This window comes from Pogonomyrmex barbatus, unplaced genomic scaffold (assembly GCF_055798465.1).
Source record: "Pogonomyrmex barbatus isolate J1 unplaced genomic scaffold, ASM5579846v1 scaffold3, whole genome shotgun sequence".
NCBI classification, from domain to species: Eukaryota; Metazoa; Arthropoda; class Insecta; order Hymenoptera; family Formicidae; genus Pogonomyrmex; species Pogonomyrmex barbatus.
In genome coordinates this window covers 5,750,191-5,775,511 of record NW_028297127.1, presented here as the reverse complement: position 1 = coordinate 5,775,511, position 25,321 = coordinate 5,750,191, and the positions used below count along the sequence as shown (strand labels likewise).

The 25,321-nt window shown below is 41.7% G+C and overlaps 1 protein-coding gene across 1 annotated transcript in view; it reads left to right on the top strand.

Moving 5' to 3' along the window:
- The first annotated feature begins 3,097 nt into the window (after positions 1-3,097).
- Positions 3,098-25,321, top strand: part of Dbx (homeobox protein Dbx) — a 31,100-nt gene continuing 8,876 nt past the window's right edge. The window contains exons 1-3 of the mRNA XM_011642127.3: positions 3,098-4,898; positions 11,095-11,304; positions 13,079-13,359. Coding sequence (XP_011640429.1) covers positions 3,995-4,898; positions 11,095-11,304; positions 13,079-13,359 — 1,395 coding nt within the window. The 5' untranslated portion in view covers positions 3,098-3,994. The remainder of the gene's footprint in view (positions 4,899-11,094; positions 11,305-13,078; positions 13,360-25,321) is intronic.

The following is a 25,321-nucleotide window of genomic DNA, read 5'->3' as shown; positions in this document are numbered from 1 at the left end:
GCTTACTTCAACAATATGAATAGCGATTTCATTTTCTTAAAAAATCCAATATTCCTGATTGAAAGATAAATAGATGAAAATATAAGACTTATATAGGATGGAAGCGTCGAAAGCGCGATTATTCATCACCGAGATTTTTAAAACGAAATCGCCATCGTTGCGGCCGCTCATAGGTCCATCACGTCGGATGAATGAATAATTATCCCGCATCCCCGCGCACGAATCGTTTCTCGGCGTGCTACTCCCTTCGCCGAGGAAGTACCTATATACCGAACCGCCCTCAATTTATATAAGCTAACCGACTCGGCGCCCCCGACTACCCCCGCCATCCTGTGCTCGTATAATAATTCCGCGATTCCCTCCCGATGTTCATTTCATTATTTTTTTTCCTTCTTCGTCGCGGCCGCCTTCGTCTCTCCTTCCTCTCCTTCGTCAGCCACTTCCACGACCGCTTCTCCGCAATCCGCCACCACCGTCGCCGCCGTCGCCGCCGTCGCCACTGCCGTCGCCGCTACCGTCGCCGCCGCCGCTGCCGCCGTCGCTGAGAGGGTGATAAGTCGTGACGTCGACGAGGTAGAGGTGATTCCGAAGCGTAGGCGTGGTCGCAGCATCCCACCCCCGCCGACCACCGGGGGGCCAGCCGGCGGGGGTGGGAGGGCTCGGATTCCGTGGGGGGTGGGATGGCGCGCAGTGCACGCTTCGCGTTGGCTGCCTCCAACCCTCCACCACCACGTGGTCGAAGCCGGCGGCGGGCGCGGTGGTGGACGTGTGCACCCGCTATAGAGCGTGGAAAATCGTGTAAGAAAAACCCGCGGCACCCTGCGCCAACCTCATCAGCCCTATTTCTCCCTTTCTCTCTTTCTCTCTCTTTCCATCACCTTCTTCCCTTCATCATCCTTGTTCTCATTCGACCCATGCCGGTAATAGACGGCGGCTCTACTTAAGTGCGAGGCACGCCGCCTCCATCCTCCTCTCCTTCCTCTCCTTCGATTCTTGTCCTACCCCTTTCGTTCCCTCCTCTCCCTCTCGTTCTCCTTCGTCCTTCTTCGTCCTTTATTCCCGCGCATTTATAAAGGGACGCATGTATGTATGGCCGCGTGTACACCGCTTTTATGTGGAATTCTTGGAGCGAGCATCGAGAGAGAGGAGACTTATCACCCGCTGTCAGAGGAACGCGCGCGGCCCGTGATGTGTGCGTGCGAGCGTGCGCTCGCGCGCATGCACACGCACGTGCGTATGGTCCGCGTGACACACCAGCGTCGCGCGCTCGTTAATTTAATTAACCCTACAGACACTTCCGGCACGAACGTGGACAGCCAGCGTGCTCTGTCGTACTTTCCACGATAATGCGCGCGAGGCTGCCCCTCCCCCGCGCGACATCGTCGTCACTTTCGTTGATCCGAGCGACAGGAGGAGGGAGGGGACGGCGAAATTACGCGCGCGGGATGACGGTAACGGGATAACGTAGTGTCTCGTCATGTGACACTGCTTCATGCGACACTATATAATCGTTCGAAATATTGCAGACACTTATGGATGCAACTACAGTGACTTCACATATTGTATCACATATTGCATTTTATCTTTAAATTCTTAGGCTTAAGATTGTAATTATAGTTTGCTTGTAAAAGAAGAGAAACTGATATGTAGCACGTATACGCATACATATACTTACATATCTATATAGTAAATTTTTTTATTACATATTTATTACATATATTACATTTTTATTACATATTTATAATAATGGATTGAAAGTCTAAATTCATCTTTTTTCTGTTTCTTTTTTCTAATATTATGATATGTTTCGAAATCAGGATAAAATAATTATAAAATTATATATTTAATTAAATATTTTTTATTTTATATTCACATATGTAAGATAAATAAGATGTGTATATTTAATAATTAAAAATCTTTGTCGTGTATATTTTATTATTAGATCCATCACTGGTATACATAATTTTTTTATAGTAATAAAAGATAAAGTTTTGTGATTTTAGTGAGTCAAATATTTGTAAAAGAAATTGCTATCATAAAAATTACGATTATTACTTCAATTTCGATATGCTGGTAATTATAATAAGCCCGCGACTTCATAATATCGATATCGTCATTATCGCATGATTATTACGTGATCCGGTGAAATCGTGGACGATCGCCAAGCTTCTCCCGTTCCTATCGCCGGTTATTATTATTATCATCATTATTGTTATCATTATTACTATACCTGTGGGTTAAGGAAGCAAAGGAGAGCTGCGAAGTTCTCTCTCATTGACGATAATATAATTACCTACACCGACAAGAAAATTACATCGTACCCCCTCGTGCTGCCCCGCAAGTCTATACAACACGGACACGATAATACGCGAGCGAGCACTCGCCGGTAGTAGTGCGAGATAATAAAGTTGATAAGAGTGTAGAGGGTCGCTCCGCAATCCCTACCCACCGAAAGAGAGCAAACGGGATAGCGTCGGAGGAAGGGGTGGGTAAAGGCGAGCGGCGGTACGCGAGAAACGGGGTGAGAGCGAGAGAACAGCTAGCGGTTCCGGCGGGGATGCGGCGGGGTAAATGGGCGTGGCCGGCATTCGCTGGCGAGGCAGGCGATTGGACGATCCGCGGGGCGGCTTCGTCAAATAAAATCCAATCGTTGAGACCAAAGGAATGCGAATCTCCAGGCTTTTTTCCTACCCTTGGTACTACGAGGCGGCGAGCCGCTTACCCTCCTCTTTCTACCGCTTCCTCTTCCTCCTCCTCCTCCCGCGATCCCCGCTGGGGTAGTTTTCGTGCGCCTTCCGTCCGTCCCTCCCGCCTCTTTCTGCCTTTCTCTTTTCCTTCGCTCCTCAAGGGGGTGCGCGCAGCGCCGTTTGATGGGAGTATGATTTTATTACGGCATTACCGAGCGAGCCAAACCCCGAATTGCTCGGCTTATAGTCCGTATTATCTCACCTAAGAGGGAAAGAAGGGGTAGCAGAGAGAAAGAGAGAGAGAGAGAGAGAGAAAGACGGCGAGAGGAGCGGGCATCGGGGTGGTCGGAAGAGGTGAAAGGGACACGGAGTACCCACCCCTCGGCGCGCGTACACTTCTTCGGGTAAGGCCACTGCCTGCACGTACGTACGGGGTGGCGTTTCGAGAACGCCGGCGACGCCATCGGGGAGGGGATTGGGGGGAGAAACGAGTGAGCCACCTATATGCCTTTGTGGGCCTTCATTCGAGGGTTGCATGCTCTCACGTTGCCGCCGCCACCACTAACCCCCCTTCCGTGCGTTTGGAAGGCACGCACGCAGGCACGCCAGTTGACATCCCGCTGCCGAAATCGCACGTCCTTGTCGTCGAGTAGAGTTGCGTGCGCGATCATGTGACACGCACGATTCCGCACGGTGGGATCTTCCGCGACGAGGGGACCAGTCTTTTTTCTTCCAGTCGAGAGTACACGTTATTAAAAATAGGTGCGAATTTAACATTTTCGAGATACTCGGAACTATTCGGATTATTCGAATTGGAACATCAGTGTGATCATGCGACGTCAACGCTGGCGGTCGACAGTGACAGTATTAAAATAGTTACCGCGATTATTCAACAACGTGTTGCTACGAATCTCTCTAATGATGAGTTCGAAATGATCGAAGGAAAAATGCCGAAGTGTGATTAGTGATTTGAAATAATTTGTGGAAGTTGAGTAATTAGATGGGAAACTGCACGATGATCTTCGATGATCTTGATTCACTTACAGAGATGTGATTTCCAATCGAGTTCCACTCGCGAATCTTGAACGAGATGAACGTGGCAACTGCCACTTGTCAATCAGTAAGTACTCAATACAGTGATCTAATATTGACTGAAGTTTATGACGAGAGACTTACTAAATAAAATAATTGCGCTTCGCTTATCAATATCAAATTTAAAACTAGTCCGAAAAACACTTAGTTCTTTCGTCGGCTAAGAATTCTGTTAAGCGACGATCGTAACAATCGGTGGGCCAAGCAGCCGTGATATGTTCCCCTCGTCAGCGGCGATGCTGAAGAATCTGCAGCAAAGTGCCATGACCTCACCCTTCCTGATGGAGAACCTGCTCCAGAGCAAGGCGTCGCCGGGGACGGATCTCACCAGTCTGACCTTGAACTGGGCAGCGAGTCTGGTGGCGCGACAGCGCGAGCGAGAATGCGAGGCGAGTCTCAGACTCGTCCGGGATCGGTCCTCCCCCAACGATCTCGTTCAGGATCACCTGGAGCAGCGATCCAACACGATCGGCGGACGCGATCGCATAATGATCGATTGCGGCGGCAGGGATCAACAGAGATCCGGTGGCGGCGGTAGATCCAGCGAGCGGCAGCACGACCGGTTGCAGCTCCTTCAGCGCGAGAAGGACGTCTTGGATCGAAGCCAAGGCGTATACGTGGATATGGAGAACGAGAGGATGGACGGTCCGGTGATGGTGGATCGGCTGTGCGCGATGGAGAGGCTCTGCAACGAGAGGATCGACAATCGATCCAATTCCGGAGTCGAGTCCTGCAACTCGAACGTGGACGAGGACCCGATCGCGAGCGCGGAATTGGACGGCGGTCTTCAGCCGGCCGACAGGGACGAGATGGTGCTGGGCGAGCGTGTCTCCGCGATCGAGATAGACAGACGGTACGACCTTGGATGCAGAAACGTCATGCACACGTCCGATGAGATGACGATCGCGTCGGGGGAAAGGGAGACGGCGATGACGGCGGCGGCGACGGCGGTCGAGCGTGCCGTCGACAGAATAGGCGAGAGGACCACCGCCTGTTCCTGCGGCGACGAGCAGTGCTCCGGACCGGCGTGCAGGACCATCCAAGAGAAGGAGAAGCCGCAGCTCAAGTTCAGCGTTAGCGCCATACTCGGCGGCAATCATGACAGGAGGCCGCATCCCGGTAATTCATTGATCATTTACCTGACGTATTCGATAGCTGTTCTGGGATTCTTAGTTCCTGGAAGGATTGATAAGGAAGGATTTAGATGTTTTAAATCAGTGCTCGAAATTCGAGCGATATTTTCACAACTTGAAATGACGATAAAGGAAAAGACGATAAAGGATGCAAGAAATTTTTTAAATAATAACAAAGAGGTATCGCGCGTGCGTGAATCATCGGCGAACGTTAAAATGATTTATTCACAAATGACAAATATGATATTGATCATCTATCGTAAGCGCAATGTTTGGAATTTTTTAAATTTCTATGTTCATATGAAGGAATGGGAAAACGAAAAAGAACAGTAAAAGATATTTTGGAAAATAAAGAAAAATTGATTATGAAGACAAGAAATAACTCATTGATAAACATTCATTTTGACATTATCGAAGTAATAATTTGTTCTTTTTGTTGAAGAATTATTCACGATTTCGAAGCTTCAAAGTAAAGTTCGAAATTAATGAAATTTTTAGATTGGAATAAAACGGGAAAATAAAAAAATGAGAAAGATTTAAAGAAATAAAACACATCGTGAGATAATACATGTATCGAAATAATTCACTGATAATAATGATTCAATTGTGAATCAGTGGATCAAAGACCACAAAATTTTTATAGTTTATGGAAGAAATGCAAAATAAAAAAAAATACCAAGCATTATTAGCGGATAAGAATAAATTGATTACGAAATTGCAAAAAAGTTTTGTGATAATTCATTAATAAATGTTGACAATCGTTTTGATATCACTTGACACATTGGTCGAATTTTCTGCAGAATTCGTCTCATGAATTTCAATATTAATTAATCGAAAGCTGATTTTTAGAACGCCTGCTAAAATTGTTGCAAATAGAAGGAATATAAATATATGAGGAAATAGCAAGAGACCTCAGGAGACTTTGTATTTAAATGTATTTATTTTTTTTATCGTCTTTAAAACAACAAATCCAGCGAGGTGCCGATCATATGGAATTTGTTAACCTGATAGTAGATGTATAAATCTTAGGATTGATGATTCGCCTGCCAATTGCGATCGCGGATTCGTTCGCTCTTGTCGTTAGGGAAGACATCGTCGGGAAGAATTTCGCGCCGTGATCGGAGAGAGTGTTGAAACAAAGCTCACCACAAATCAGTGTCGCGAGCAGACTTCTGTCGCCGGTCCCTAAATCTCATCCGCACACCCTCAAGACGAGTCGCGCAGCGTGCGTGCGGGGTGGAGCGCACAGGGCGTCAGCTGGCCCGCCACTTACCTTCACCCCAATATTAAGCCCTTACGATTGGTGCCTATAATATTAGACAAGCGGCAGAATTCAATGATGTATTGCCACGTCGCTTGTCGCGCCTTTTCTCCGTTCGGGCCGTGATTCGGCTCGAATATTTAGTCGTTGCGAATTAATGTGCGAGAGACGATAAGTAAGGTGCCCAATAATGTAATTGTTTTACGTATTTAATAGTAATAACAGACGGACATTTAACGTTTCTAATAAAAAAAAAAGGTATCGATATAATGAAATATTCTACCATTCCGTGTTTCATAAATTAAAGGGCATCTCATTTAAATATATTTACTATAAATTATTCGAATTAATCGTGACAATTGTGGCAGTGATACGAATATAATGTTGTGAAAAGGAAATTATTTTTGTCACTCCTATAAGTTTGGTCTTCGTCTATTAATCCGATTTCTGCAACTCCTCTCATATTTATCACGTCGTTCCTTCTCTTCAAGATCACTCATAATCGTTTCTCAAGATCGATTCTTTTACCCGAAAAAGATCGTCCTCTGTCATCTCGATTATGAGAAAAACTGTTACAGATTGCAGGTCGTTCCGCGCGGAGGTTACAATGCCGTCCCCGTCATTCACAGGCATCCCCGAATATTCGTGAAGGTTCTGGCGGTCCCTCGCACATGCATATACGCCAATCTTTGGCCGGCGTGTCCTCATTGTCACTCTTTCCTCCGCGGTGGCCGAGCCCCCCCCCTGCCACCCCTCCCCTCGGCCTCGCATTCATGATTGACACGAGTCGATAAAGACCGTGTGCGTGCACGATAAACGCGCGTAAACGTACTAGATGCATAAACTGTACACAAGCCGTCGCGCGAGGGGGTGAAAAGGGGGGGGGGGGAGGGAGATAGTGAGAAACCAGGCAGAAGAGGAGGGAAGAGAGCGCGTGTGGGGCTCCACGAAGGTGGAGAGAGTTGAATGTTGCATTTAACATCGGGCGAATTGCACGCATCTGCCGGCAGAAGGATACGCGGGGGTGATAAAGGGGACATCGCGCGGGGAAAGAGGACGAGAGTGAGAAGGGGGGGAGGGCCCGAGCAGGGGTAGCAATGGGGAAATTTGGTGCGTTCGAGATACGCGGGAGGGAGGGAGGGAGAGAGGTGGAAGGGGGAGAGAGAAAGAGAGAGAGAGAAAGAGAGAGAGATAGAGAGTTTCGTGCGTTTGTCGGATAGCGGATGCATTGACCGTGCCACGTGCATGTGTTACATCCCCCTTCGTCCCCCGTACGTACCGACCGAGACCGCACCCCCTCTTCCTCTCTCTTTCTCCCTCTCTCCCTCCCTTCTGCCGACCTCTCACCGCGAATAGACCCTCCAGCATCCAGAGAGCGCAGTACCGCCGTCCTCCCACTGTCCTCCCTCTCTCTCCCGCCTTCTCCTCCTCGCGTATATATCCTCGCCTCTGCCCCTGCTCCCCACAATACCCCGGTGGTAACCAACCCCCCCGGCGGGCTTGTACGTCATGTCGAAATGTTGTGAAATAATTGCGCGAAAAAGTGATTGGCAACAAACTCGAAATTCATCGACGAGAGACGCGAGGGCCGCTCGCGGCGGGATGGGAATTTGGGTGAGGGGGCAGCGAGGGAGTAGGACGGTTGAAACTGCGACGGATGATCCAGCGCGGGGGTAGCGCGGAGGGTCGGTGTCTGACGGGCGAGCGACGTTGAATTTCGAATAGCATTTTCACCAATCGTCCCGCGATTTACCGTTCTCCCTCCCCCCTTATACTCTCCTGCCACCACCCCCATCGTCCGTTTCCCACGCGAGCCGCCACTCGCGGCCCATGTTTTTTGTTGCGTATCGCAACGATTATTGATATTTTTCGATATCGACTGTATGTCGAGCACGACGGACTTGGTTTTAATACGCATATCTCTCGTGAAAAAACGTCGCATTTTATTCGTTGGTTAAATAAGAGAGTTGTGAAAAAGGAACGAAAGGAAGCTGGAAGGAGGAAAAATCAACTGTAGATGATTCTGATCTAAAGTACTAAAAGTCAGATGTGGTGAATGTTTATTCATCAAGTTACATTTAGCGCAAATCGACAAAATGTTGATGTAAAGTCATCGACAAGATATGTCAACGCTGTCAATTTTTATTAAATATATACTGATTAAATAACATTTAACGTTTATAACAGGAAGAGGAAAATATTGAAATTTATTATTTGCCACGTGCAGAATGAGGAGCTTGAAAAATTGATGTATGATATTCTAAATACGATATATATATTTCATAGAATTTTAAGATAAACAAAAATTGAAAGATCCTAAATATCATCGAGTAAGAGTGATTCATATTACACATAAGGGTCATGAAAATTAGGACGAGAGAAGATAAACGTTTCTCTATTATCAAATCACGTTATATCAATTCGGCGTTATTCTTTTCACGGTCGATTAACCGCCCAGGATCCGAAAACGTTTCGGATCGTCGTGAAAAATCGGTTCGCCAAACCTATCCTAAGACAAACATGTTTCTCCGGAGCACCGTCGTGTGTGCCGCTCCGTAAACGAGCAATCCTCCCCTATTTACGAGGCGGGGACCTGCAGCGCGGTATCTAGTTAATAATGCATCCCTGACCGTAATCCGAAAGAATAACCAGCGATATATGTTGTAACCTCGTAACCTAAGGCCCGTGAGGGGGCTGCTTAAAGCCGACGCACAAAAAAAAAAAAGGACGAGGGCGAGGGGGGCCCACAACTGTAACAACACGCGAGGGCCGTCCCGGAGTTTCTCGAGACCGCAGACAGGAGGTTTAATCTCACGTGACGCGGGAGAGAGAAAGGGGGATGATAGCGTAAGAGCAGCGGGAGAAGGAGGAAGGGAGATCGAAAGGGACTCACTGTTGTGTCGGGTAGGTGGGGCGGCTTAAAAAACTATTCCCATTCAGTGTTTCCGTTGGAGGCTAAGCCTGGTTATTAGACCGTCGCGGCTAAGCAGCGCGCTTCTCTCATTGGCCGGCTACGAAAACAACGATAAAAGGCGATGAGTATTTTATGGGGTACAGCGCGATGGCACAATGGGACGCCGTGTATGGGCCATTGTCAGGGCATTGTCTGGTTGCGAACGCAAGGCGAGCTTTCTCTCTTTCTCTCTTTTCCTGTCTCTCTCTTTTTCTCACTGGCTTTCCTTTTTCTCTTTTTCTCTCTTCTTTCTCCTTCTCTTTCTTTCCAATTTTTGCCTAGAGCTTCCATTATTTTATTATTTTCAAACACGTCACTTTTTTAGCGAGACCGTTCTCTCTCTTTCTCTCTCTTTCTCCCCCTTTCTGGGCGTGGCTGAGCGATGTTGCAAAAAAACATGTTGGAAATCGCACAGCCGAGGCGACTAGTCCTCTTAGGCATTATTAATGTGGATAGGTGGACAAGTTTACTCCCATGGAGGGTAAAATCTCATTGGGGAAGCAGAGTTGAAGAGAGTCGACCGAATTTTCTTTCATGTTCGTACTCTTCTTCTCGAGATAGAGAATGATACGCGTCAGGGCACGTAGTTAACTTTTGTGTTGTCAGTGCATTTTTTTGCCGTCAGTTGCACGAAGGTGCTATTACGTCGGCAGGAAATTGTTATAATTTAATCAAGAGATATTTAATAAATTAAATATATATATATAAAATGAAGAAGAAAATCTTTAAAAAGAGAAAAGAGGAAACTTAAGAATTTTTCTCTATGTATGTCTATATTTTTAATTTTCAAGTTTTTCTTTTATTTTCAAATTTATCAAATATACCAGTCTCTTAGTAAAAAGAGTGATTATATTAAATTTTTCCTTATCTCAATGAACATATCGACAAAATTTATGTGTACGCGAAATAATGTTTGTTTCAAAAAAATAAAAAATAAATAAAATAAATAAAAAAACTTTTACTTTTACTTTTATTCAATTGCTGAAGATTGAAATTAAAATACAAATTTTTATTTGAAAAATCATATTATTTCTTTGATATAAAATTCTTTTTAGCCTTAGTATCTGGTAATAACATAATCAAGAAAAATTATATAATATATATATATATATATATATATATACATAAATTACAAATGTAAAAGTTATTTCAGAATATAATTTTACAATAACGATTTCATATTATAGAAAAATGCATTTTTAAAAATAGATGTACAAATATTAATAAAATTCCTGTAAACGTACATACTGGTAAGGTAAAAGTATTGCTACAACCCGTTCTGATTCTGTCATTTTCGTTATAAAAACATGAGTTCTCGACAAAATCGTGTGTAAAGAAACGCAATGTGCATAAGCGAATGATGCTTGTATTTTACGACGTATAAGAGAGATATCCGAGGCAGTCGGTCGCACGAATGTCTGGCTATTTACCCCGGTCGGAGGTGTTGAAGCGTGCGCCAACAAGAGATCGGGCTCTGCCTGAAGCAGTTAAGGAGGGTTTTAGTCTCGGGGGTGTCGGCCCGAATTATGCAACACGAAGGAATACGGCGACTTAGGTATTCGCTCGCACGTAAATCCGCCACCCCGGGCACATTTCGCCGTGAAACACAGCCGGGGCGCGTTCCATATTTAATCGCTCGGCGGTTTTACGTCTCCATATCTGGCAGGAGGTTGAAATTTTCGATAAAACGTCGTCGGATCCTCGAGTCACTTAGTATGAATATTTTTACGAAGTACCATCGATGAGGTCACGCTGTACATAATTTATTGAATTATTCTAATAACCGGTAATATAATTAACATTAACTGTGCACATTTTCGACTCACATCTTTAGCTACATTTAGAAACAAATAAAAGTATTGTAATTTCGACGATTTCTAGACAGAAAAATAAATGAAGTAAGAGAGAGATAGTATTAACTTTACAAATTGAATTTTATGTAATCTGAAACATCTTTTATCTACGCAGATAATTTTCAAGGACTCCCGCCGGAAGCGATACCCGCTTTTTTGCAAAATCTGCAAAATTCAGCGGGTTATAATATCGCCAAACCGATCGCGAGACCGGCAGCTTATCACCCTTATCACAGGCCGAGTCACCAACCCCCTCAGCGACATTTACCGCCGAACGCTCATCATACGCTGCAACAACTATTCTACAGGGGTCCATACTTGACAGGTAAGAAACTTGCATAATTACGTGAACTATATGACGTGGACAGCATGAAATAACACGAGTTCAGCATATCCCTTTCACATCCGATATTCTTTGACGTTATTTCAATTTGTTCTCTTGTCCGTCATTTTTTAAAGCAACAACATAATATTTTTTAATACAAGCCAATATATTTATACATACTATCGCTCATTTGCTATATAATTTAAAAGACAATGTTTTCCAGAAAATGAATTTAAATCATTAAAATTTTTTTTAAATACAATATTAATATAACAACCAATTATAGAGAAATAAAAATGTCATTAGATCCTTTATTCAGAGTTCTCACCGATTATAAAAATAAAAGCAACTTTTTTTAACTTTTCTTATTTTTCATTGAAGAGTGTTAGAAGCTCGGTTATCACCGTATCAGCAAACTCCGAAGATTCGTTGACTCTTTGCAACAATTAACAAAATAACAATTTTTAAGTTACGTCATTATCGCGGCAAATGGGCGATATGCGTTTGCGCGTATATATAAACATTTGATACATTATACATTATATATTCGCAAGTTTCGCGTATTCATATTATTTTGTAGTCGGCGATACTACGCGTGCAGTTAATAAACAAGCGCGGACGGACGGGAGACGCGGAAACACCGGGCCCGGCGAACGTTTAAAACCGAAACTTCCGCATATGCGGCACCAGGCAGCGAGCGCGCGCGCGCGCGCGCGCGCGCGCGGGGCCACGTGCGCGGGACCGCGCACACACGCCGGGTTTATCGAATATCTTGTTATAGGTAGGCTCGTATGGGACATGGAGTGCATATGAAGTGCAGTGAAAGCACTACCATATTATGTACATGCTCCGCCACAAGGCAAAATGCACGCATGCAACAAGTGCGTGCAAATATCATCGGTGCAGATAATACCATCATGCTCAGCTTGGCAATATCGCGCAGACACGATCTGGAGATTCAATTGCCCGATCTGTTATTAGATGACTTTGATACAATCGCTGCCGAGCGAGTCGAAACAATCCCGCCCCGCGCGCGAATAATGCGACGTTCGAAAGATTTTTTTCCACGCACGTGTCTCGCTCTTCTACTCGTTCTCTCATTTGACATTATTCGCTTCTCATCGTAACGTTTCCAAATTTTTCGATAAACTTAAAAAGAGCTTTTTTTACAAAGTGAAAAGAGAGATAAATTTGCTTCTTTTTATAAAATTTCTAAATGGTTGGATAAATTTCTTCAATGTGTAAAACATTATCGTTATGCAGTACTACAAAAAATGACTTTTTTAAATCCTAGAAATACAATTATCATTTTCCATAGATTTTTATATAATCTCTATCCTCAAAATGCTTTATTATCTCAAAATTTAAAAAAAATTTATATTTAAATTTACAAAAAAAGATACTTTAATATGTTTTATTATGTCAAAATGGTATGCTGAAATAATTTTATTCCGCTTAAAATTAATCATTATATCATTAGAACGTTTAAAAAACTAGAACTTTAAAAAAAAAATTTACTATAAGGATTAATTTAATAAATTTCTTATCATAGAAAAGATATTAGATGTACTACATCATGAATTGAAATATTATAAGACAATGAGTAAAAAAATTGAACATGAAATCATTGAGCATCACAAATAATCTACACAGAATATTTTTCAATCTTTCATTTAAACCTAAGATTGTAATGTAAAACACAAATCGGAACATAACGCTTTTATAAGCTTATTAAAATGTATATATTAAAATATATTTTGATTTTCGTTAACAGTTGCTGGTTCGGGAACCGGAAGTCATCATCCCGGTACGCCCGGTGGAGGTGCCGTGTTTCCAGGGACCATCCAGGGTAGCATCGGTGATTTTTCCGGGACTGGCCTGGTCTTTCCGTGGGCGACGAACGCGCGCGGAAAGCCACGCCGAGGGATGATGAGGAGAGCTGTTTTCTCGGATCTTCAACGACGCGGACTTGAGAAAAGGTTCCAAATACAAAAGTACATCAGCAAGCCGGATCGTAAGAAGCTCGCTGAGAAACTGGGCCTCAAAGACTCGCAGGTAAGTGGATGTGTCACAAATTGAGAGAATTACTTTAATATCGAAATGTTCGACAGGCGGAAAGGATTTTCAATATTTAGAATTTTCAATATTTAAACATAGTTCAAATATTTGTGAGTACTCTAAAATAATAATTGAAACATATCGTCCCCATTGAACCTGCCTCATTATTTGCATTAGTTTCGATAATTTATGAGACTGATTTAGTCACTATTTAATTTGTACAGAGTTTTTACAGAGCTCGCGATAAATTTACTTCCTCGATAAATTTGCAATTGTTATGAGACGCAATTGTTTCTCTTCTTCTCGCGCCGATGTGGTTTTCCGTGCGCGCAAATCAATTGCATATCAATTATAGCGCGCATCGAAGCGCATAATTCGATTCCTTGTGATCCAGAATCCTCGCTCTCGATAATCGCATCAGGCATGTCATATGCAGGCAGATTTGCATACGCGATGATAGGCGGATGTGCTCGCGTTGTATTACAATCGAGAAACAGTGCCGTGAGCATTAGAGACGGCACACGGTGTTTAATCTCGTGCTTAATGATCTCCTCGGCGCAATACTAGTTGAAGCTAATCCGCGCAATGTGCTAATCTAAACCGTAATTAAACCAGAAAATTCGCTAACTTTAACAAGAAAACAATAACTTCGTTATTAACAGATTGCTATGTAACTACGTTCATTATGCGTGGAAAGAAGAGCTTTGTTGTGGTATGTAAAAATTTCCCCAAACACAGATCTAAAAATAATTTTGTTGGACCACCAAAATAATTACATGTAATAATAATAATGCAAATTTTTTTATATTCTAGCAATTTGAATATTCTATATAATAATTTTGACGACTCAGCAAAATTATTTTCAGATCTATATCTGGCTAAATTTTTAAATATTTCAGCAAAATTCCTCTTTTCGTAGCTTTTCCTCGTCATCATGATTTTTGTACAATATTTTTGTACAATATTTACGCTTGATTCTTTTTTTGTAATCAGTCCTGAATTTTATTACATAATTTTTAATGAATCAAAGGATTGTTTGACATGCAGCGCGTTAGAATATAATATAATATTTATCGATACACGTAATTGAATAAATCGTAATCGCGTTTATTCATTCGCACGATCATACTTTTCCAGGATTCTTCCTTCTTCCATTGCGATCTTCGTAATAAATTTTAACTCCGCTTATATAAATTTTGGATGATTGAAATTTCCGGCTAATTAGGTCGACGAGGAGGAGTCTTTTGAAAGGAATATCCTCTCGGGATGACTTCCGGCGAGAGATAATCGCGCCGGGTTTCCGATAACGGGCCGCCATAATCGGGCAGTTAGGCGCGTGCAAGATGCGAGAAGATGGTACGCTGCGAATATATATTGTGCTTAATGACGTTATTAGGGCACTAATCGTCGCTCTAACGAAGTACGAGTCCCTCGTACTCGGCACCGAGCAAATTTAGTCTCGCCGTTGCCGACACTCTCTCTCTCTCTCTCTCTCTCTCTCTCTCTCTCTCTCTCTCTCTCTCTCGCGACTATATGCGGAGTAGATTGATAGTGACTAATGCTCGGTTTTGTAGAACGCAAAATCATCTACGATCACACGAGTACATGCGAGTGAAGTCACGTGTGATGTGCCGAGCTTGCCTAATTGCGACGAACAAGTATATCGATTTCAAGAACGATCGGGCAGTTGTACCCCATTAAGTCTTGGCATAATAATAATAATATCCCTTATAACTTTGCGTAATTAACTTTGCGTAATTAACTTCGCGATTAATTATTCTAATAGTGAAAGAGACGAGTGAAGCTTAGACCTTTGATTGCAAAGTATCATCAACATTATTATAAAGCGCTTAAGCATGATGTTAATACTGCAAAATTTTTTATATTGTAGCAACCAATTTGAACATCTTATATAATAATTTTGATGGTCCAATGAAATTATTTTCGGATCTGTATATGGCTAAATTTTTGGTCAGATCTTTCAGCAAAACTGTTCCTTTCGAGCTGATTTATTTATAAGAAATTTGATAAATATTTGATGACAATATTAAATGTAATTTAGACGCGACTGTCCAAAAGGCTGAAATATCATATACATCATTAAATACCTGTTGCCATTACAGAATAATAATTATAATTACAGTAGATGGAAAAGGAAATTTATTTTAAGACTACGTTTCATTTAACTCTATAAATGTGTGTAAATTTTGGGAGGATATTGTCATTGTACTCCGCTAAAATATTATCTCTCGAAGGAAATCTCGCTCGGGAAACGTCGATAAACGCTTTACGTTCGTTTATTCAAATTCGGACGATTGGGGTGACGCGTGAAATTGGAACAAAAACCTCGATGGCCGCGCTCGGCCGCCGTATAACGCGGACCTTCGCGCGCACGGGGGTGAAAACGACCCCGAACCGCGCTCATGAAATCGAATGAAACTAACTCACGGCACGCCATTTCCGGATATCGTTTAGTTTCATTAGCGTCGCGCCGAGCGGTCTCATGTATATAGCGCTATACGTCGCGTACACCTACGTGTGCGACTAATGAACTGGCATCGCCCGATTAACCCCGTACCGTGGGGATATTATGTGCCTAACTCCCTTTCTCTGTTGCACACAACTGCGCTCGCTCTTTCTCCGCATCAACGCGATACGTCGATACCGCCCGCGATTTGCCCGCGATTTGCCCGCGATGTACATATGTAAAGTCGACACTTAAAGGTGCATGGCACCACTCGAGATAATTACCTGTTTATCCTGTAATACATACATATAGAAAAATCGCAGCTAATCAAATGAATAAATTCTATTTACAGAAGTAAGTAATCTTTCCATCTTCCCGTCAATGAAACTTTACATAAATTATCTTGAATACTTAAAGTGCGAAAAATAAATTAAGTTCATTTTTATTATCTAATTTGGAAAAATGAAAACAATAAAATGAATAGCAAGTAAGCAAATAGATGATAAAAATTTGCTGTTGAATAAAAATATAATATTATATAGCTTTTATATCTGTATAATATTTATTTTTTGTATGGCAGATATATTAATACACTTTCAATTGCAATTGAATTTTTCGCAGGGATATTCATATACATTCTTAAAGGAAACTAACGAAATCGGGGCGATAATCTGTCAAATGAAATTGACTCGTTATTAACATCAAAAATTTTGTTCCAATGCTCTAAATATAATTACCGTTTTGAAATCGAGATGTTATACCGGCGGGCGTGAGAAGATCGGGCATACAAGAAGCGGTTTCTGATCGGGTGAATGGTGGTCGCGGTGAATATATATGAGAGAGCAAGAAAGACAACGAAGGCGCGGTGCACGAGGAAGGGATACGCGGTGGAGAGGACTGTGTAGGGATATATCCTCATGTATAATTCACACCTCGAGCGCCATGCTTCCACTGCCATTGGTCGAGGCTCACTCTGTCGCTGGTTTTACGAGAAAATCTAAGGATCAAGAGCGCATACATACACATGGAGTCTGGCGCGTATGTACACGGGGGAGAGCCAAGAGGAGAGTGAATTGACGTTTCTTGCGGTTCCGCAATCCGCATACAAAAGCTGATTTTGCGCCCTTCTTCCGGCCGCGCTCTCCTCCCACCGTGTCGTTGAGCGATTGCGAACAACGTGATAAGAATCGAGCAGGTATTCGCGGTGAATAAACTCGCCGAGTGAAATCCGCACCTCGCGCAAACACGGCGGTGTTGTACACCGGATTCTTAAATTTATGATTAAACGTCAATACGCTTTTATGAATTAAATTATTAATTTCGTTGAAATCTCAGATATATTTCCAAGATTTCAATCCGAAAAAAAATTTCCTGAGAATTCCCTGATTTTCTGAAGGCAATTTGTTAAAAAATTCCAAATAAAAACATTTTAAAATATATTTTAAAAATAAATATATATTTGTACTCTTTAATTTTTTTTCATTCATAAAAATTTATAAATCATAAAATAAAATTAAAAAGCATTCGAGTTCCAATGATTAAATTTGAAAAATTATAAATGACTAAGAGTTCTAAAAAATAAATATTTTATATTGCATAAAATTTTCAAATTTTATTTTCAAAAATTGGAAACCGAAACTTATGCATAATCGGTACAAAATTCAATTTTTATAAAACTATTAAAATAAATATCTATCTTCATTAAACTGCACGAAATCGTTATTATCAATACTGAATATTGGATTTATTGTAAAATTAATGTGCTCTGATATTGAGAACGTATTCATTGTTGTTGTTATCTTTAATAATTTAATCGATAAATTCCCAATTATAATATAAAGAAAAAATATTAAAAAAAGCAATTTTAAAAACATTCTCTAATTTTTAATAAAATTCTCTGATTTTTCAAAACATGAATTCTTTTAAAATTCCAAGTTTTTCCAAGTAATAGACATCCTGCGTTTCGTCGAAATTTTGAAATATTTTTGAATATCTCTGAGAAATGCTCACATTTAACATTGCGGAATTAATAATATTTTCTTTTCTCCCTTCTCCTTTTTCTATTCTATACGAACATAATTAACAAAAGATATCTGCTCGGGTGATCTAGGTTCGATAGCTAAGATGATATTTTTCGCAATAAAAATTTTCTGTTGCAGGAGAAAGGAAGGTAATTGATTTCATAAATGTGATCATCGATTTATTAAAGAGAATAATAAATTTAATTTATTATAGCTTTGAACTGCTGCGTTTAAAATTCGTTAAAAGTAACGATGCGTAGTTTGCAATATAAGCAATTTCAAATTTGTAAGTATAAATTCAATAAAAAAAAAAATTATTAGACACCTAAAATCTAGTCTACCGAGTAAAATCTATCCTTTTTGATCTGTTCTAAGAACGTAATTAAATTCGAATATTTGAAACATTTGATTTTTTTATCGAATTACCAGACGCGAAGCGTTTTCACGAAGTAGAAAAAAATTACTTTTTTCAATTCTGGAATAAATACCTCGTCAAAAGTGTAGCGAGCGAAATGGCAATTTCGATTACTCGATTCCAATGAAATGATACCGCGTCGCCGCAACGCGAGTCAACTTCGTAAGTACATATCGAACGTGATCCCGTCGTTAAAAGCAATTGAACTTCGACTGAACGCACCCGCAATATCTCTAACATGACTTTTTATCGCGTGCGCGCGCGCGCACGCGAGAGGAAAACTTTTCTCAACTTTATTAGAGGGTGTTTCCGGGCCCGAGAGAGTTCCTGCGATTTGAGAACTGCGATTCTGCGCACTCGTTGGCCGGCTATCTAATATCACGGTTCGCCACACGAACACCCATAAAAGCGATTATTGTCCAATGATAGTTCTTTCTTTCTGCCTCCCACCCTCGTGTTCTCTTTTCCATCTTCCTTCCTCGCTCTCTTTCTCTTCTCCTCGATGTCTCTTAATAGCGGCGAAGTGTTGGCAGCAGATGCCGAATTTCACGTCTCCCTTAATGTACCGAGCGCGAGAGCGATAATATCCGCTATCGGAACTTCTCCGTCTCGGTATTGCAATCTAAGTTATCGGGCTATCGATGCGTCGAAGTGGCATTGTTATCGTCACTGTTTGCCCATTACCGTGTCGTCACGTGTACCTGCGTGTTTTTCGCGATTTAGATCCTACATCAAGTTTTGAAATTTTGAAGCTCCAAGAACACCTTTTAAAATTAATAATAATAATTCTCCAAAAGCTCATCTTTTTAATTGTTTTAATTTGTCAAAGCGACAAGATCTTCTTTGATTTTCTGAAAATTTTTATTATCGAGTTTTTATTATCGAAGCATTCTTCTTCCTATCTTCGGCAATTTTCATAGATACACGAGGGATATGTTTCGAAAATTATGTCGAATTATCATACTTCGGATTCTCTGCCGGACCCATGAATCTTTTCTTGAATTTAATTAAGGACTTGCGGTGCCACGGGTGGATGATAATAATAAAGCTTTTCCGAGGGTAATCTGTACTTTGTGGGGCGGCAGGGATACAGCGGGTGTAGAAGAGTGGGGTGGATGAGAGAGGACGGAGGTGCCGTTTCACGCAGGTTCGAGGCTTCACTACAGTTTATGACGAGGGTGGGTTTAAGAGGAACGTCGAGGGTTAAAGGGGGATAACTAAAGTAATTAGTGATGGTGAGCGAGAGCCAACCCCTTTCTTGGCTATGCCTACACCCTTATCCCTCATCAGCGCCTTTAACGAGATGAAGATGTTGATTTATCACGAGAGCCCGGTTCTCAGAAGTCACGAAAGCATAGTTTTATATATAAACAATTAATATTGCATGATTTTTTTTTCTGTGTTACATATTACAAGGAATAGCATTATTTTATTTTACTTTTAACATACACTGAGAAAAAGATTTTTTTACATTGAGAAAAAGTTGTCAACTTGACTAAATTTTTCAATTTGATTAAATTTGTTCAGTTCAAATATTTGTATATTTAACTTAAAGATATAAATACTTGAACAAATATAATTAAGTTTAAAAATTTGATCAAGTTTTTGATCAACTATCTTTCTTTCTCAGTGTATCTATAATCCTTTTTAAGCATAAAGATATGATATAATTCGCAAAATCCATTTTAAATATGAATCCACTTTACATCTGTAATAAGCTTTGGAAATTTTGAATCTGATCCGATTCGTCCTGATATATCTCGCTCTTCAGAGAATATCTTGAAAAAGATATATTCTTTAAATATTTAATTAAACGGACGGAAATAGAATGGATAGAATTTATAGTATTTCATAATGGACGTATTAACAATTAAAAATATTAAGAGCACACTTGTGGATTTTAAGAAATTAAGAAACGTACGCGATGCCAGGAAATTAAGAGACATAGCTTTTCATTTCCGCCTCGGGGAATATTGAGACAGCAGCGCAACGTCTTGTCAGAATCGCTCTCGCGTCGCCCGTAGGTAGAACTCATCAACGCCGTCGACCTTAAATTATCTGGAATTATGAGGAGGCCGGCCACTTTTATGTCCGGGACGTCTCCGTTATGTCGGACCTACCGGCGGAAACGACGGAAAAATTAAAGAGAGTCCCCAGGGCTTGTTATCTTTTTAATAATCAGAACCGACGGGCAAGGGAGGAGGGCGGAGGGAGGAGGGAGGGGGGGAGGAGGGCAGGCGGCGCGGTTTCCCTTCTTCTTACAAGTTGCCAGAGCTGTCAGAATCACGCCGCGAGCTTAATTCGCGATATAAAAGCACGGATCCTAGTTGCGCCCGGCCGATTTCACGGAACTTGCCAGACGTCGTCCGAATCGGGGCGTCTCGTTACTCGCGTTACAGCAAAAATCGCCGAGTGCTTCAACTTCCATGTCATTATTACGTCTCTCGCTTGTACGACTGAATTATATACCGGCCGACTGTGACTAACATTCCGCGGAAATTAGACGCATTCTTCCACGTGAATTTCCTGCGTGATTATTATTCCAATTATTATTCCAATTCTTGAAGGGGTAATGGTTAATGCCCTAGTATCAAGTTCCACTTACGATTCATTTCAAATCTCTGTCTTGCTAGGCTTTGCAAAATTTAGATCCCTTCTTCGCAGATGCCTGTCTAATCAAGGGATGCACAATGCCGCTATTTGCACCGAGATATCGTCAATCATTAAATTAAATCCCGTCGAGATCCTTATCCGATCTCTTCATTTCTTCATTTTGCCTGTCGTAGGGTGACTGTCCCGCTCCGTGATCCGTGAATTATATTAAAGAATAGGGGAAAAATGATTCCATTCTTATGCCGCTGGCAGCCTATTTAATTCTCGCGAAAGAAAATACCGAAGATCCCGCGTGTAAAGCGCCTGTCGTGAGATGTTTTCTTTCATACGTAAGACAGAGAATCTTCTTTCAGACATCCCTCGATCAATTTAACAGACTGAGAAGTTAATTTATTTGCCAAGTTGATGCTGAGATATATTATAAATAACATAAATAACGTACTTATATTCAGCGTAAGAAAGATTTTTTTCACAGCTCGGCCAACGGAGGAAGTCGGGAAAACGAAATCGTCGGAAATTGCGAGCGTGATGAATTTGAGCAGCGTTTAATTATTATCGCGACGGGAGGCGCGGAAGATAAACGCTCTCTTCAATTCAATTTCCACGTTGGTCTCGCAGATCGCCCTTTCCCACGACACTGACGTTGACACGTTAGATAGATCGGCCATTAGGTTTGGCGTTTCAAGAGGAGGATATCGAGTTTCCCGGATTCCGTCGGTCAAATCAATTTGTAGCCATTAGGTCCGCCGTTGATTCGAGTTTGCCTTGGCAAGCTTTTACGAGAGCAATCCGCCGCCATCGCCGTTGCGGCTCACCGTCGGCGGAGACGAGACTCGAGGAGAACTCGGCCGACGTATTTGCACAACCGTCGACGCTCGGGACGAAGATATGTTTGATGCCTGTCGCAAATCTCATTCGCTTCTGTTCCTCGTATATCCATTTACAAGATACACATTGGCTATACACGATCACGTGAACTTACAGATCGATGATCGTCCTCGTAGCGTCGCTCTTGGCTATTCAAGCTCTTCGATATAATTTTTTGGTGCGGAGAGATTAGAAACATAGCCATATTAGTGCGTTAAAAGAAAGTCTTAAGCTGTCTTTGATTCTCTGCATTAAATTTGCACAGATTTTTCTGTACCTAATACATAGATTATTGTTTCTTTCACAAAATGAATACAATTTTATATAAATAATATTATCTTTGCGTTTTATATTAAATTTAGATGTTTCGTGAAACTGCTAAAAAAATACCGAGTTATTTACTCGTAAATTAAGTAAGAATAATAATTATTTTTAAACATGGAATTGTTATAATTTTTGCGACGTTTCGAAAAATGAAAAGTCCCCTTCCTGAACTGATTTGATTCTCTCTGTCAAGCATCTCTGTCATAGCATTTATTTTACATATAACAGTTCTATTATTTGTCATCAAGATAGTATTTTTTTCTAATCGTTTCTCGAGTCGTTTGTATGCCAATCTGACGGTAGCTCATTCATTTTGATCGCGGGTGGATCAAAATCTAGCAAAAGACGACGGCTATAACGGTTACCCTAAACGCTCCGGCTACAATCTGCCGCGGATATTAAAAACAAAGGCCTGCCTCTCGCAGAGCATAACATGAATATAACACCGCGCAATATCTTACGGCTTTAAGCTCTTCGGCTTAGCCCGTGGACCTTCATGCATTATGGATTTTACTTTGAGAAAGCGCCGCTGCTCTGCCACCCCCTCCGTCCCTCGCTCTCGCTCGCGCCGGAGGCGGACGCGGGAGCTAAGAAACCATGAATATACAATACCGCGGTATGCATGTAGATTTCGCCTTTGTGAATCAACTTTAATCACTCACGGCGAGCGCTGCCGGAAAACGTCGAAGACCGAAGAGTTCGGCCTCGATGATTCCGACGGCGAGAACGAGTGCTCCGTCCTAAGTCTTCGTCTTTCCGTTTGCAAGAAGAATGTAGTTTATGTATATTAGGTTTAACGTAAGAATTATAAACATTTATAAAATCGATCTCGATATCCCGGATTATCCTGAAACTACTTCATTTGTTGGATGTAAAATCTTTGATAAGCCTCTCGAGAGATCATCTCGATAGTGAATTCTACAACTCATCGTTTGTTACATTTTATCTTTGAATGTTAGATATTTTTTCAAATTAACCGATTAAATGAAAATTTTATTAAAATAAATATCAATTTGGTCGAAAAATAAATTCCCGTAATAATTGGGCTTTCGATAATGAAAAAAAAGTGTTCTTTCATTTAGAATGCAAAACATCTTAATATTTCAATATATTTTTTATTTGCTTTTAAGTGATAAATAATGTATTCTTTGTGAACATTTAGAAATAATTTTGCGACGAGATCGGATACGTGAGCTGTGCGGCACTGCAGCGCTCGCATCTCTCGCGACATTTCTCTCGGAAATATCACTTCCGATTCGTGCCGGATCGTATCCACTCTCGCAGCTGTAGCCCGGTTATATGACCTGCACGCAGACGGATTGTAAATTCGCAAATTGTATATCTCGATTGTAAACCTTCCCCGTCCCACCGTCCTCTTATCGCGGACTGACGTCGATTCCGGGACGTGTTCGCCTCTCTCGTTCGCCCGTGTGTTCGTGGGATCGTATCCATAAAACCGGAGGATGAGTGTAACGATAAATACGGGATTCTCCTTTTCTTCACGGCGACGAAAATCTGTCCTCTTGCGACTGTCCCTCTTGCGTAGAGAAAAATTCTTGTTTAGCGACAAAATAATTTTAAAGAAAATTTCAAGATAATAATTGGTTGAGTAAATGTTTATGGCTTGCTTTAAAAATCGCAAGAAAGAACAATTTCAATTTCACTTGTCGATGATTTGTCTTAATTTCGTTTTTTTCTCTATACAATTGATTAGAGTTCGAATTATTGCGGCATTTGAACAAAATTTGCGAAGCCTGATGACGACGGTGATATTTCGTCGAGGTTTCATATATGACGTTTGAGACGCGCGAACACATGACGTTTTTCACTCTACATCAGCAATTGCCAGCTCATCTCCGGCTGAATCGCGATGCGGCAGCTTGCGCTGCTCTTTTTACTTTTACGATCTCGTACCACCCTAACTGATATCCGCACTCTTTTACGGAGACATTCGAAGAGCTCCCCTTCGCATAACGTCGAATTGCCCGTTTTTATTAGCGGTAATTAATTTCGCAAAATGTAAAAAGAATGCTTTAAAACGTCAAATAAAATTTTCTCAATTAAAGATCTCTTCGTGTAGTTACGTAACGCCGAGGTAAATAACACTTCTCGCACTTCAATTAAAATTTCAGAAAATTTTATACGTCGAAATAAACAAGGTTCGCATAGAAAATATTTCGCTAATATCTCTTCGTATTCTCTATTATCTTGATCAATTTTAATCCAATCTTTCAGACTTGCGGCGAAGATACTTCCGGTGCACTGAATTATCTCCTTCAATCACAGATTTTACATTCATCTAGAATTGATAACTAGCTTTTCATCGGCTGCGTTTCGTCGGCCGCAAAGCGATACAGAAGCGATACGTTTTATTTTCCTCGTTGATGCAAATTTATATAAGGCAACGTAAATATCCCGCCATTAAGACTCCAGTCAAATAATCCAATAGCCGGCTAACTCACAAAGGGATGGTGGTATAGGTGATTTTTCATATCACCGAGCCTCAAAGAATTAAAACGAGATCCGCACGGTGTTCGCAATTACGCCTTTATCCGCTCCGAGAAAAACAATCGATTAAATCGTCACCGGTGCGGTGCGGTGCGGTGCGGTGCGGTGCGGTGCGGTGCGGTGCGGTGCGGTGCGGTGCGGTGCGGTGCGGTGCGGTGCGGTGCGGTGCGGCGCGGCGCCGATAAATCCGCAAAGGCCCTTTTTCCCCTCTATTATCGCGCGACTTCCTTTCCATACATCAGGCAGCCGTCTGCCCTTCGCCCGCAGGATCGCGCCACGCCGGCAGCTTTGTGCCGTACTTTTTACGTTTGATCCACCCCCGGTGCCCACTCCCTTCTCCGGCCTGGCTGACCTCACCTCACAGTGTACCTCTGTACTACGGATGGCAACCCCTACTCTGTCGTCCTTCTCGCTCCCCCCATCCTCTCTCACTCCGCGCTCTCGACCCTCCGGACCTCGTTCCTCTCTTACCTCGCCCTTTCCGCGCGGAGAGTCGAAGTGCGAAGAGAAAATTCAGAGAGAAAGAGAGATTTTTTGCAGTCTCTGTTTCCCTCGAAAAACGATTGGCAAATGAATGAGAGTTAAATTGATAAATATACGACGAACTTTGATTTGTGAGCTTTATAGAGATAAATCTTTCTTAACGGAAGGAAAGTTCTCTTTGCAGAATAACTGTTAAGAATAATCAAAAAGCTATAGAAAGAAATTATTATTAGTATTTTGATAAAGATCGTGCAAGAAAAA